This window comes from Opisthocomus hoazin, chromosome 4 (genome assembly GCF_030867145.1).
Source record: "Opisthocomus hoazin isolate bOpiHoa1 chromosome 4, bOpiHoa1.hap1, whole genome shotgun sequence".
Classification (NCBI taxonomy): domain Eukaryota; kingdom Metazoa; phylum Chordata; class Aves; order Opisthocomiformes; family Opisthocomidae; genus Opisthocomus; species Opisthocomus hoazin.
Genome location: NC_134417.1, coordinates 15222708 through 15236514, shown reverse-complemented (window position 1 = coordinate 15236514; position 13807 = coordinate 15222708). Strand labels below are relative to the sequence as shown.

The window sequence follows — 13807 nt, the reverse complement described above, 5'->3', positions numbered from 1 at the left end:
TTTGTGCATTTAATCCCATTATACCTATTTACAATCCTTTGAATTACCCTGTACACTGTTTCCCATACTGGAGTTCTGCATACCTCTCCTGTTAAACAGTCTCCTAAACTGTTTAAATAACCATTTTGTCCTCATTCTATGCCTTTCAATCTCCTGTTCATATTTCTTTTATTGGTCTCTTACAAGCTCCCTGGCCTTGTCACCTCTGGTTTAGCGCTCAGGTGTAGGCTATCAACAACTTTTACAAAGCAAGCTAATGCATTATTATGAATTATATTATGATTACACTAGTATCATAATATAATAGATAATATAATATTTTTACGGCTAAGATTGTCAAATTTACAACTGTAAAACTGAACAAACGTGTAAGAAAGTCCCTTGCCCCTACTTCTGGGGGGAAAAAATCAAAACAGTAATCCCCTATGTTTGTGTATGTTAGTACCAAAAAATCCTCCTGTAGATAGCATTTCACGGTGACACACTGACCAAGTGTGCCCAGAGGCTAACCTGGGAAATACCGGTGACAACTGGTGTTGGGCAGCCCCTTGTCACAGTACTCCTTAGGTTGAAAGAGATAATATTTAACAAGAATGGGAGATGAGCTCCTACGTACCCCACAGTCGTTGGCGCCATCGCCGCACATACCCACGCAGTAACTGATGGAGGAAAAAGAGGGAAAACACATGAGCCTTGGACGTGGCTGATCCCATGTGGAGCACCCACTGACTTAGCACTTGCAGGTACATCAGAGCAGGGACTCCTGTTGGCCCAGGAGAAGGCAGTGGCTGTTTCCAGAGGACAAGCTGTCTATGGGGAGAGGTCGGGGCAGGGTGCACAGAGGGAAATTCAATTTTGCAAGAGGCTGTAACAGGAAAAGGAATGCTGCCACTTTATTCCAGACAGTGTCTTCCCCATGGTACCAGGTGTGATGGAAAGGGAGCAGGGTGTGCATGCTTGCAGCAGCTCCTGCAGCTGCAGCCTTGGCTTTTACGGGCATTTTTCTCCTCGACTGTCTCTGTAGGCCTGAAGACACAGGAATTGCTGAAATAATACAGCAGCTCCCAAGCCATTGCACGAGGTCCCTCTGAGAGGGCAGGGAACTTCATCCCCAGAGGAAGCACCTCATAACGAAGAATTAACTGTTTCTTTTTCAGAAAGGTATCACATCTTGCTTATGCTCAGCAAGCAATTTCTATAGTTAGCATGAGTCCTGTTTGGGGGGAGGAAACTTCCTTTGCGGGACCTGGGGGAGCATCTTTGGGGTCAAACTCCTAACTACGTCAGGTTGTTTTCAGCTTTGCTAAAGCTGCAGCCCAGACAGCACCAGCAGCCACGCAGGAGTTGCTGGCGGTGGGGGCTCTTTGTGTACGCAGGGGTCTGCCTCTGTATCTTTATCTCAGCCTCACTTAATGCTGCCTTCTCTACTGCACCAGTGAGAAGCGGTGGCTAAGTCTGGGCAAGGGGTGCAGGTGCTCCTGGTGCAGCAGGGTCCCTGCAGCGGAACTAGGAGGAGGTGGCCACGAAGGATGCGGGCAGGGGTCGCCCATGGACAAAGGGAGGGTCGGAAAGATGGGCCTGGAGCAGCACTAGCTGGGGCGATCACACTTCAAACATATTACTGGTTTGGTTCAAGAAGAAAACAAAAGAGAACCTTACTTGAGTTTCTGGAACTCTTCAATGAGGCTGGACTTCTGGCCAGGAGACATCCTAGCAAAGACAGTCGCGTTCACCAGTATCTGCAAGAGAGAGTAACCGGCTGCTTTGGGCAGGCATTTGTGCCTCCATCGCTCCATCAAGGCAGGATCAGGCCTCTCTGATGGGTACCTGACACTTGTAAAACCCTCTAATCCCATCTCCCAAACCCTACCATGCTTTTGCTACCCTTAGGGTTTGTGTTTCCTCTAAAATCAGATTTATCCTGCTCTGGTTTCTGCTTTGCCTGCTCCGCAAGAGGTGCTGGGAAGCCAGTGACCACCATGTGCTCTGCAGCAGCCTTTGGAGCAGCAAGGCATTGTAAGTGTTCCCTAAGTGCAGAACAGATGGTTGATGACAGCAGTAGTAACACTGCGCAGCCTGAGGTTTCTCCTACCTGAAAATCTGGCCAGAGACTATAAAACCCAAAAATTTGTCCCAGTACCAGCTATTTTAAGGACTGCGTAACAGGAGTTGAAGATTTCTGCTGCTAGAAGTGGGTATTTCATGTTCCTGATGCCCCTGATGAGCAGAGGCTGTTGCCAGCTGTGGTAGTGGCACATGGGAATGGGGTTGATGTGTTTAATTAAAATGAAATTGAGAAGGTGACCATAGAGTAACTCCATGGCACAGCTGCTCGCAGCATGACAGCCACCCCTGTCATCTGAGGTCTTAGAAGGTGCTGAAAGCAAGCTGTTTGGGTTGAACCTGAGGCATGGTGGGAGGCTGCCCAGAGCTGTCAAAATGTAAAATCAAACAGAAAGCCACCTTTCTCCAGCTGGAGCACCACTGCCACTTAATAAAACAGGGAGGGCAAATAAGCGCTTTCTTTCCTCTGAACTTACTTTTGGCAGCAAGTTGTAGAAGTGCTTCATAATAACCTGATAGGACTTTCCGTTCATTGCAAAATGGTAGTTGCTGGTTTCTCCTTCCAAGGTGATCTTTTCCTCAGTATTAGCACATACCTCCTAGAAATAAGACAGCATTTCTTCTCAGGTTGAGGTCACAACATGCCGTTTCGCTTCCAGCTCATCAGCCTCCCACCAGGCACGCGGGGACACAGCCTTCTGCAGCATCCTTTTGTAAAACTTTCTGCTTGGCAGTACTCGATTTTCTAGCTGTGTTTCCATGCCTAACTAATCCCTGTTAGCCACAGGCTTCTAGTTTAGACACGGAAGTTTGGTCCAGCAAATAGTCACACAGACCAGTACGTATAATTGCATTAATTCTGCGCACTTCAAGTGTGATTGAAGTGGCCACTGCATCTGCAGACTTGGCAGTTATTTGTGTAGTTATTTTGCATGTTGCCCGGAACAAAGAGCCACTATATTAATTATTACTCCCTTAACAGGTGCATGGTCCATACCACAGCTCCATGCACCCTGCCGTAGATACAAATGCGTCCCCAGGCTTCCTCTGTTCCTCAGAGCTGCTGCCAAATCCTTAGCAAGAAGTCCAGCCCTAAGGAGCCTGGATATTAGGCACTAATTAGACATTAAAAGCTTCGTTAATTCCTCCTGGCACCCAAAAGCAACCATCCCTGGCTATGCTTACACGGGGCACAGCTGTGTTTGCTTTGCTGTCTTCTGCCAATCGCCAGGCAATGGAAGCTGGAGCAGAGCCCTCCGGCTCATTTGCTTCTACGAGGATGACTTTGCTGCCCATGTGAATCATACCCGCGTTCTTGGCCACCGTGACAGCTGTCTGCAGGTTGTCTCCTGCGAGGATAGTGGAGAAACAGGCTCCTTGCATCTCCATAGCATGGTGGCAGCCCAGGTGGAGACCACGGCCGTGCAATGGAGGATGCTGGAGGAGTGAACCTCTCTGCTGTGTGCCCCGCAGAGCCCGGAGGGATTTACCTGTGACCATGACGCTCCTGATGCGGGCGGCAGTCAGCTCTTGTAGCACAGGCTTCGTCTCCTGCTTCAGGCTGTTCTCCATCACCAGGAGGCCCAGGAACACCAGCCCAGACTCTGCCTCCTCTCTTAGAGCAAGGACAGAAACAAACATGCTGTTTCCCATGGACAGCACAGAGAGAGAGACTCTCCCTGCGGTTTTTGTTCAACAGGAAAGCCATGCTCAGTGGGAACCACACTGGCTCCGCAGGGAAGCACAACTGTTGCGAGTAGAAGACAAGCAGTGCTCAAACAACGCCAAGATTTCTGTAACTTCAGCCAAGCTGCTGATCCGCTACATTGCTATCTCTAGGAAGGAGCAATGCAGCAGAGATGTGTGTGCCGAGAGAGGGACAGGGATTTGCAGGAACTGGCTGGCTGAAACCCACAGATGGCATACAGAATTTCTGTTGCAGTCCCAATCCGTTGCCATATAGGAGCACAATCACCAGCTTTCATTACCCTTTGATAACAGATTCTGAAATTCAGTTCAGTGAGCCTTGCAAGAGCAGTAGCAAAGCAGGCAATTAACAGTGTAATCAGCATCTGCTGAGAGGAAGGCGTTATATGGTACTGCTTCCCGACAGGCTTCCTTTGGCAGGTGAGGGGGGAAGGTTTGGGGCAGGCCACAGCAAGCAGATAGGAAAGCAGCCCGGCAGCGATACCAGCAGCTCATCAGCACGTCTTACCTCTCTAGGTTGCTCATGTCTACGTCCTTTCCTAGGTTTAGCACTTTATGGGCCAGAGCAATGACTCTGAAGCCTTGGCTTGTGTACGTCTTAAGCTCCTTTAAGAAATCAGCTGGGACTGTTTACAGGAATAAAAGTTTCATGGTTAAAATATTCCACACTTGCTGACTGCTTTTCTAGGGTTAAATGCCTGTCCTTTAAACCACTTTATAGCTTTGTTACAGCACTGTGACCTCTTACAGAAGTCAGCTGTTTTGTACCAAGGCTGTGTAACTGACTACTCAAGTAAGTGATCTATGCATCTGTTTCATACTTTTTAAAGGTATGTTAAGGTACAGGTAGAGAAGATGAATTACTGGGCAAAGGACAAATGACTAACTTCGTAATTCTGTCCTAAGCTTTACTGCATACATGCTGAGTGGCCGAGGAAATTGGTTTTATGTTTGTGCCTTAACGTAAGAATTCTCCCAAATCCTAAATTTTCAACTCTCTGATCATTCCCATGACTCTAAAAGAAAAGAGTTCCTTTAAACTTTGCGGTATTTTGTGCTCACTACGTACTGCAATCACAGCTTTACAGTGCGGTACCTAATTATGCATTAAGCTGTAATCAATATAGAAACAATCAAGACAGGAAAGAGGAGCTATTTAGAAATCTGAGAAAGCGAAACATAATTTTGAAGACCTTTTTCTTGCTGATGTTGAATTGTTTGGAGGTTTGTGTCATTAGATCTTAGGTGGTTCTAAACTAAACCTTTCCACTGTCCCCCAAAAGAGTTCTCAGCTGTTTTCAGGTCAGTGCCACCTGAAATAACAAGCTATAGAGCCACAAACCATTGGTACTGCGTTTACTTGGCATCCTTTTGAAGTATTCCGAGAATGTGACTTGAGTTTCAAGTTTGCAGACAAATTTGAGTGGAAGCCTGTAATATTGTTCACATACAAAAAAGAAAAGCCTATGTTTATTTTCAGAGAGAGGACAGAAGTTTTTGCTCAAGTGTTAATAGCAAATATCCTTAATAACAGCAATTTGCATGTCCACAGCAAGTTTCCCAGCGCTGAGATTTAAAGCCTTTGCAAGCTAGGTCAGTAACTCAGTGCTGAATTTACAGGGCAATAAATTAGCAGGAAATTTAAGAACTTGTACAGCACAACACACTTGCTGTGACACATCCAGTTACCATGATCCTACGTCTGCTCTGGGTATCTTGACATATCAACATTATTTGTGCACTGTATCTTCAGCTGATGCAAGTCAGCTAAGGGATGTATCGGGGCTGAACCTCAGGCTGTGCATCTCACTAGCTGTTGGGCTGTGTGCGCCTTTAACTTCCAAACAAGCAACGAAAACTTGTTTGTAGTATTAACTAATGACATTTAAGAAGCTCAAGGCTGGCTTGTGGGAAGACTCATACACATGCGGTTGCAGTGTGGCCAGTGGGAAGAGTAAATGCTGAAAACCTTTTACGATTAGAGTCCTAATATAAACTCTGGTTTGGATTAAGTCCAAGTAAACACTGTAAAGTTGTCCTTTCCCAGTTCTGTACCTGTTTCTTGTCTACAAAAGCTGGACACTATTTCTGGTGCTCCTTTCATGTACAGGTCGTACTGTTCCTCTCCGATCTTCTGTGAAACAACAGACATCCTCTGGAGCCCAGAAGAAAAGGGGAATTGATGTAGGATTGCTATTCCTTCCACGGGGGCCTGGAGAGGTCAGGAAAGTCAGATGTTATTTGGATCATTGAATACACAAAGAAAATCCATTCTGAACTTCAGCTCGTTTGAGGTTTTCTTGGTAAGGTGATTTATTACTAATAGGAGATTATTTCACCTTTTCTGCCTTCTGGCTATGGGATCAGATCCCTGATCACAAGTTCAGGAATCACAATCTCAACAGCTCTGTCTTCCTACTGTACTTCCCAGGAACTGCAATATTTTTGTTTATATTTGACTGGTTTTCCAGGCTTTGTCCCATTCTTTCTCTTAATAACCACATATTAATGTAATATTCCTGCATTTGCAGTCCTAGGAACTAAAATTTGATGTGTTACAGTGACTTTGCCATGGGAACAGAGCAATCCTAAAAACAAGATTGATTTTCTTGTTGCCACAGCACTGTCTTCCCAGTGTTGCTAGCAAAAATTACACTCCTTCCACCAGGACGATGCTGGCCAGTTCAACATTTGAATTGGAAGCATAAAAATTTTGAACTGTCAAAGCCTGGAGGAGCTTCCTAAGTGTACTTGTAAGAGGAAGACTGAAGCAAACATCACCGTGCTTTGGGGTGATGCTGATAGATCTGCTAGTGGGATTGCACAACCATTACCAGAAGGACTCATGGACCCACGTCCATGCCTCTGGGTGAAATGCCTTGTCCTTACTCACACTGCCTTCTCCTGCAGATAAACTCATGCTTTAGACATTAATTCTGTTTACACGGTTTCTCTGTATTAGTTTCCACTTAAACTGGTTGTGCAGTTTCATTTTGCCAGCAGATTTACCAGGTGAGGACTCAGAGTAGTCTGTATCTTTTATTAGCACAAATAGTGGAGTCGGAACTGAGGGGCTTTTAAGGCACATGAAGTGCCTCACATGCCACTTCAGGGCGGCATGTCCACTTTAATCAGAATTTGCTTTTCTGGTTCTATGCTTCCAGGGTGTTTTGGGGAAAGATGCAACACAGTACCAAGAGTGGTTGAAAGGCATTTTGCAACCGCTAACCCAGGTAAATGAATAGTGCACATGCTAGGAGTTTGCATGTGCTGCAGGTTGAACATACAGAATATTTATTCTCAGGAAAAAAATGGACTTACACTGCTGGCCTTCGGCCCCGGTCTAACGATGCAGGTGTCCAGAGCACCAGCCCCATCCTGAGCTGCGCTGGAGTCATCTATCTCCTGTACAAAGAAAAGTGTTATTTCTGATACTTACTTTTTTTATTTTGACTTCACACCTGTCTGTTCAAGCAGGGGCAGCAGCACATGGGAGCATGTTTTCCCCTTACTGTTGGCAACTGGTTGCAGAGAAGTGTTTTGTTACGATCTAATAGGTCTTCCTGTCCATCGTCAGTGACAGCCTCCCTGCAGCCTTGTCCTCAGCAGAGGCCTACATGGCCCTGTGTCTTTTGACTTGATGAGAGTAAAAACTTGTGTCAAATTTTGTGGCTTCTTTAAACTCAAGATCCACATAGATTTATTGCCATATCAATGATGCAGGGAAAGAGAAAAAAAAATCATCCTTATCAAGCTGGTGTTACCCTCCAGTCTCCCGCTTTTAAGAGTCTCACTGGTGTTCTGTGCAGAAACAGGGTGGTAATTTTCAGTGTAGGATGCTTTTAGCCCTCCAGCTCTGTTACTTTATGTGCTGCCAAGGTTCATTCACCCTCGTCCCCTTCTGCTGTCATGCGGCTCTGCTGCTGCCTACTCTTCCACAGGAGCGAGCACCTGCCTGATGCCTTCCCACAGTGCTGCTGAAAGAGCTGCCATCCGTTTTACTTATTGATTAATCTCTCTGGAGCAAAAGGTTGAAGGAGAAAAGATGATGAGGCAGTTAACTGCAGAGACCCGGAACCCCTCCAGGCTAGGACATGGCAGGGGGAATAGCAGCCCCTTTCCTTCTCATGGCTCCTCCCGTTCTGCTCCCACCCAAGCAGCTCTCCATCTGCACAGCTGAGCCTGGAGGCTCAGTCTCTCACCTCCTCCCCAGGTCTCTCTGAGGCTTGCTGTTCACCTAGCTGGAGGCCCCAGCCTTGGCTTCTCCATAGGGATGTCCCTTTGGTAAGCAGAGATAACAGCCTTTAGCATAGCAGCATAAAAGCCTGCCTGTGCGTTTCCTTGGCTGACTTACACTCTGCGCACCATGTGGCCAACGGCGTGGTCTGAGCCCCTGCTTCCAGCAAGCAGCAGCCAGGCTCCCCCCCTGCTTCCTTACACTCCAGTGTTTCCAGATCAAATTAAGAGAGCAAATGCAGGAAGCCCCAAGGAAAATGATTCCTGGACTATCAAAAAGCAGGGACAGTGCTGCAAATCTGCCATGTGGTTAGCAGAAATAACAGAGCAAATTCCAGCTGTTATGACCAGGATTGAAAAGGAGTTTCCCCTACAGGCACGTATTTGAGCTTGAATTGTCAGTAAACCCCCATGGGATGGGTTGGGGATGTCCATGGTTTGGATGTGTGTAGAGGATGCGATTCACGTTACCCAGCATGTGCCTTCAAACATTTTCAAGTCTAGTGGATCTCCTTGAATCTTCTTGTCCAAAACAAGCAGTGAATGACAGCTTGCCATGGCTCCGCACACAGGGCCCCAGGGCAGAGGAGTGCTGGACGGGAACTTATGGATTTTCTGAAACCTGATTAAAAGCAGAGGGTTAGTGGGAGCACTTACAAGAGGGATGCAGAGACACAAGTCCTCAGCTGGGGCATATAGGTGCTGCTCTGCTGCACTGAGTGGAGCTGAGCCCCCTAACAGCAAGCAACACGTTGTCCTACCCAGCCATCTGGTAACAGGGTCAGATGCCTTCAGGAGGACAAGAAGTACCCAGTGATTAACTGGTACAAGTTCAACTTCACATGAAGTAACTGAGCCGGTAAAACACTCAGAGGGGCTGCCACAGGAGACCTGCTTGGCAATTGCTGTTTGGTATTAGACAAAGCAGAGAAGACGCTGTTGGGAAGGAAACAACTTGCAGCAGGGATTTCAAAGAAGTTTGGCAAAGTGCCCTAGGAGAAGATTTGTGAAGCTGCAGTATGGAAACGGGGTGCATCTTCTCAGGCTGGTGCTCTGCACCGACAGCCCGCACTCCGCATCCCCAAGAGCGATGTGGGAGAGCCACGAGGAGCCGAGTCTTCACTTCCAGCTGTAGATTTTACATCCGCATATCCACAGACACCAGATGCTTGTCCCTCACACCTTGGTTTTAAAAATGGGTACTTGGTTGTCTCCTATGGAGTTACACTGAGGCATGCTATCAAAGATTCACGCCTTGATTTCTTCCTGTGGATAGCCTTGAGGTTTATTCCCTCCTTGGCCTCACAGTACAGACCAAACACGCGTGAAGCTAGGCTGGATGGAGGCTCTGTAATTTCATCATGGAAGTTATTTCTGACAGTCCTCTTCTCACACACACAGTTTTCCCCCCTAAGAAACTGGCTGGCTGGCTGACAAGCTCTGTTTGCCAGACCAGAACACAGCCCATTGGCATTTAGGCTGGCATGTTAAGGAGAAATTTAAATAGATTTTTTTTACCTTTGATCACCGCTATCCCCTGTAACTAACACAAGCACAATGAAATGCATCTGGAAGTGAGCAGCGCGACAGCTCGCAGCTCTATTTAGAGGAACAATGAATCCAGGACCTGTTGTCCCTTTGGGCTGTCCAAGTCTGTTGTGTTTCCAGCAAATTATACCTTGTTCTCAGCCTGGTCATAATTGGCTTATTAATTAATTAATACTTGAAGGGCACCATGAAACTGCTAAACACCACATAAAACCAACAAACATTTATATCTTATTAAACGTACAATAGGATATTTTGCAAGTTGAATGAAATTCCTTTACCGTCATTGCCTCGCAGTATCCAGCTTAGCTGACAGCTAGTCTTGCAACATGTTTAAAAATGTCAACATTTAAGAAAGAGTAATTATGAAAATAGGCTAATGAGATCAATGCAGGCAGCAATAGCTCCTTCTTGCATTTTGGCACACCACCAGCACCAGCTCCCAGCTGGGTGCAGATTGGACATGTCTGCAAAGACAGCCTTATGTTTTGATACCTTGTAGAGGTTTTTTTTGTTACACAAATTTATTCTGATCTATGGATCCAGATTTGTTCTGCTGCTCCCATAAGCAGACGCTACCTGCTATCTTGATGGAAATCATTCTGGCACTACCATGAGTCGTTGGCCTTCGGTGGGCTCCGAGCCTGTTCAACACGCACCTACTCAGCGTGGCCTCCCCGCCGCACTGGAGAGGGGCCGAGAAGAGACTGTCCTATGTGCCTGCACTTTGGTCCCACTGGAAGGGTATTTTATTGTGGTTGACACTTATTAATCTCTTCTCATTAATCTGGATGGGATAGTAATTTTCTCTCTGTCCTTTGAGGAAGTATTGGAAATATGATTCTTCTGCTCTCGCAATGAATTCATCCTTTCACTCATTATGGCATGATTATCTCTGTGGTGTTGAAGTATCTGATATATTAACAACTACTAATGAAACCTGGGAGTTGATATGGGGTGTGTGATTTGTTCTGGCCACTACAAAAGATTAATATTTTGAGGTTGGCATAACACGCACTGCAGAGCTGAAGTCGGTTATTGTATTATAGTAATATTAATTAAATAGTATAATTTTGCATATAGTCAAGTTTAATGTTTACATAGTGGTTATTTATTGAGGATTTCAATGGTCTTTAGGCTTGGAACTGAGACAGAGCCTGCCAGGGTTTTGAGGGAGTTCCTAAGGACACCTGAGATTTGCAGATCTGATCTGTGGTCACGTGAAATTTTTTCATGGCATTTACAGAAAGTAGGCAAGATTTGACAGGCATCAAAGTCAGAAACACTTAATTTCAACAGAAGGAACATTATCCTAATATTTAAATGATGAAAGATTTATTGACTAGATTAAGAGTATTTATTGAACTGTGCTGTGAATGATATAATTGAAAAGCTCTGTGCATATTCTATAGATCCCCCCAGGATAAATAAAGCACTCCTGCTGCTGCTGACTTCTGTTTGCCTTGAATTAGCAGCAAACTTTACAGCTACGCCTGCCACAGCAGTGCCCGGATGACGTCCTCGGAGGGAAGGAGCCGAGTAGGGAGCAGGGACACCCCTTGCACCCTGCCTCCTCAAATGCACCCAAAGATCTCTTGCTGCATGCCCTCTGCTGTCTCTCCGTATCCTATACAACTGCCTCCCTCCTAACTAGACATCTGGGTAGTACCTTCACACTGGAGATTAGTTCTTGCTAAATGAAATCCTTGCTTACCGGCTTCCCTCAGAAGGGATGATGCCCCACAGGTCCAGTCCATCTTCTGTCAGCGTGCCCGTCTAAATTTAAACAAACATCTAGTTACCCTGCTACTGCTCACCTCTTCCCTCCAGCCACAGCCCCAGAGGTCCTTCCGCGGCTCTGGGGCAGGGTAAGGAAAGCCTCCTGCCCGCAGTATGGCCCTGCTGCATGGGCACCTGTAGAGGATTTTGCCCTGGGGTTAGAGCAGGGTAGATGGGGTGGGAAAAGGAAAAAAAAAAAAAAAAGTCACATTTCTAGCAGCCCCCAGCATCTTTCAGTGACCCAGGCAGAACCTTACTTTGTCAAAGCAAACAAGGTTGATCTGCCCACAGATATTAATCCTCTGTGGGCTGATGCAGAAAATCTTCTTTTTCTTCAGCCTCCTTTGGGCATAAACAGTTCCTGTTGTCAAGGCAGCGGGGACAGTGGGAGGCACAGCCAGGGTGAGGAGGAGGAAGGCCATAGCCACCACGTCTGCCACCGGCTTCTGCAAACAGTGAGAGCAACAGGGGTGAGGGGGTGGGAACAGCATCCCTCCCAGCTGCCACCACACTCAGAGGGTCCGATCCTCCCACCCAGGAGCAATGCACCCCAAGCTTTGCCCCTGGGGATGACAGATTTACTCTGCTTTGTTCTGCCCATCCATCCCATCAACACCCCCACCACCCCCCATTTCTGGCATCTGAAAACTGAAATACAGAAGCGGACAATATTCCAAGGATCTTGAGTGACCAAGGGCTCAGAGCTGGCACCTGCAGCGCACAGGCATCCCTCGTACTTACCTCGTGGGACATGAACACGCACACGGTGTAGATGAGTCCGAACACGCCAATGACAGAGAGGCCTACAATGAACTTGAAGGCATCTCTGTAGAGTTTGAAGTTCACTGGCTTGGGGTAGAGGATGGATCTCACCAGGTCACCTTTAGCTGTATTGAACCCTGCATGAAGACATGTGCCATACATTGCGTATGTGACATAGCGGCGGCGTACCACACGGCTGCTGTTCAAAAACGGACAGCATTGCACAAGCCTGCGCCATCAGGTGGCAACGAGCGCTTCTCAGGGACAGCAGACCTATGCTGGATTTGAACTACAAAACAAAAGCAGCTCTCCTCCAGCCTCTGGGGCTGCCGCTTTTCTCTGCTGCTTAGCAAATGATAAAAGAAATACCGGTTTGCAGCACGACGGCTCTCGCCGGCCCTCTGCCTGTCAGCTTTGTCTGTATGACTTCTGTCCCACAGAAGAGGACGTGTCTCCGATAATCCTCCATGCTGTGGGTTTTCCAGGGCATCGGACTCTCCACGAGGGGCAAGGGGGTTTTAGTAACCGGAATGCTTTCACCTAAGAATAACAGCATGCAGCTTCACTTAAAGGGGATTCAGAAGTCTGTCAGATCCTGCATAATTAGCAAGTGACAGCATGCTTTAGGTGCTCCAGCTTCCCTGACTAATGAGCTTGCTTATCTACTTACACATGTGGATATATGGTAACAGCCATTATAGTTCTAGTTTCAGAGTACATCAGATGGTTTCTCTGAGCATTTTCTACCAATGGGCTTGGGCCAAATTTTGCTCCTGACCCAAGTTCATGCCTCTTACTGGCTCAATGTTTAGGTACAACAGTAACCCCTGTGCTCATATATTGTCTGCTTTAACAGAACTGCTGCAAGATCAGAATCCAAAAACTCAAAAAATACATATTCAGTGGATTTGATTATTTTCACTTTCTACTCATGACAGTATATTAATCCTACTTGTTTTTAATGTGGATAAGAAATGCATATTACTCAATGGCAGTGTTCAAAAGCCCAAGACAACTGTGAATTATTCAAGCCACAGTTTTTCCACCTCCTGCTGCAAACTGTTCTAATAAATAGTAAACAATTTGCTGTCAGAACAGATAGAGACATCTCCCCGACAGACAATCTGCACAGGGTGTTAGCATTTCCAACTCCAAGACTGCACCTGTGAGCATCCCTTCATTCACAACGCAGCTTCCATCAATCAGGACAGCATCACATGGGAGAGACAGCTTTTTTCCATCTAAAAGAAACATGTCTCCAGGGACTAAGTAATGAGACTCCAGCTCTTTGCAACCTGTAGAACAATATGAAAATGAACTTTACTTGTACACAACTTCTTAGCAATTAAAAGTCTCCCGGCACACACATCATCACTAAACTTCTGCACTACATGATTTAAGGCCAGCACTTCACAGACATAATACTGACTGAAAAAGCAATGGCACAAAGATCAGCCCTGGTCTGAACATCTCCCTCCAAGTGGTTGTGTTCAGCTTTATTTGCTTAGTGTCCATAAAACTCTGTGACCAAGAAAACCTATCCAAGGCTTTTACATCACCCTAGAAATTGCCCATCTCAACATCTTTGGGACGCAAAAAGAGTTACAGCCCCTATTTTATTGGCAAGAAACAGATGCAGGAAAGAAAGCATATACCTCGGTGGGAGCCATATATCTAGACTCGTAGAGAATTGCTCACAAGTTACTTGACA

General features: G+C 46.4%; 1 protein-coding gene across 1 annotated transcript in view; it reads right to left on the bottom strand.

Annotated features, from left to right (window-relative positions):
- ATP13A5 (ATPase 13A5) overlaps window positions 1-13807 on the bottom strand; it is a 33854-nt gene that overhangs the window by 7939 nt on the left and 12108 nt on the right. The window contains exons 9-22 of the mRNA XM_075418076.1: window positions 13260-13391; window positions 12466-12636; window positions 12076-12233; window positions 11592-11780; window positions 11270-11331; window positions 8479-8629; window positions 7093-7176; window positions 5827-5983; window positions 4280-4397; window positions 3555-3679; window positions 3250-3413; window positions 2541-2663; window positions 1660-1739; window positions 617-659 (exon numbers count right to left, since the gene is read on the bottom strand). Of these exons, the coding sequence (XP_075274191.1) occupies window positions 617-659; window positions 1660-1739; window positions 2541-2663; window positions 3250-3413; window positions 3555-3679; window positions 4280-4397; window positions 5827-5983; window positions 7093-7176; window positions 8479-8629; window positions 11270-11331; window positions 11592-11780; window positions 12076-12233; window positions 12466-12636; window positions 13260-13391 (1757 nt within the window). The remainder of the gene's footprint in view (window positions 1-616; window positions 660-1659; window positions 1740-2540; window positions 2664-3249; window positions 3414-3554; window positions 3680-4279; window positions 4398-5826; window positions 5984-7092; window positions 7177-8478; window positions 8630-11269; window positions 11332-11591; window positions 11781-12075; window positions 12234-12465; window positions 12637-13259; window positions 13392-13807) is intronic.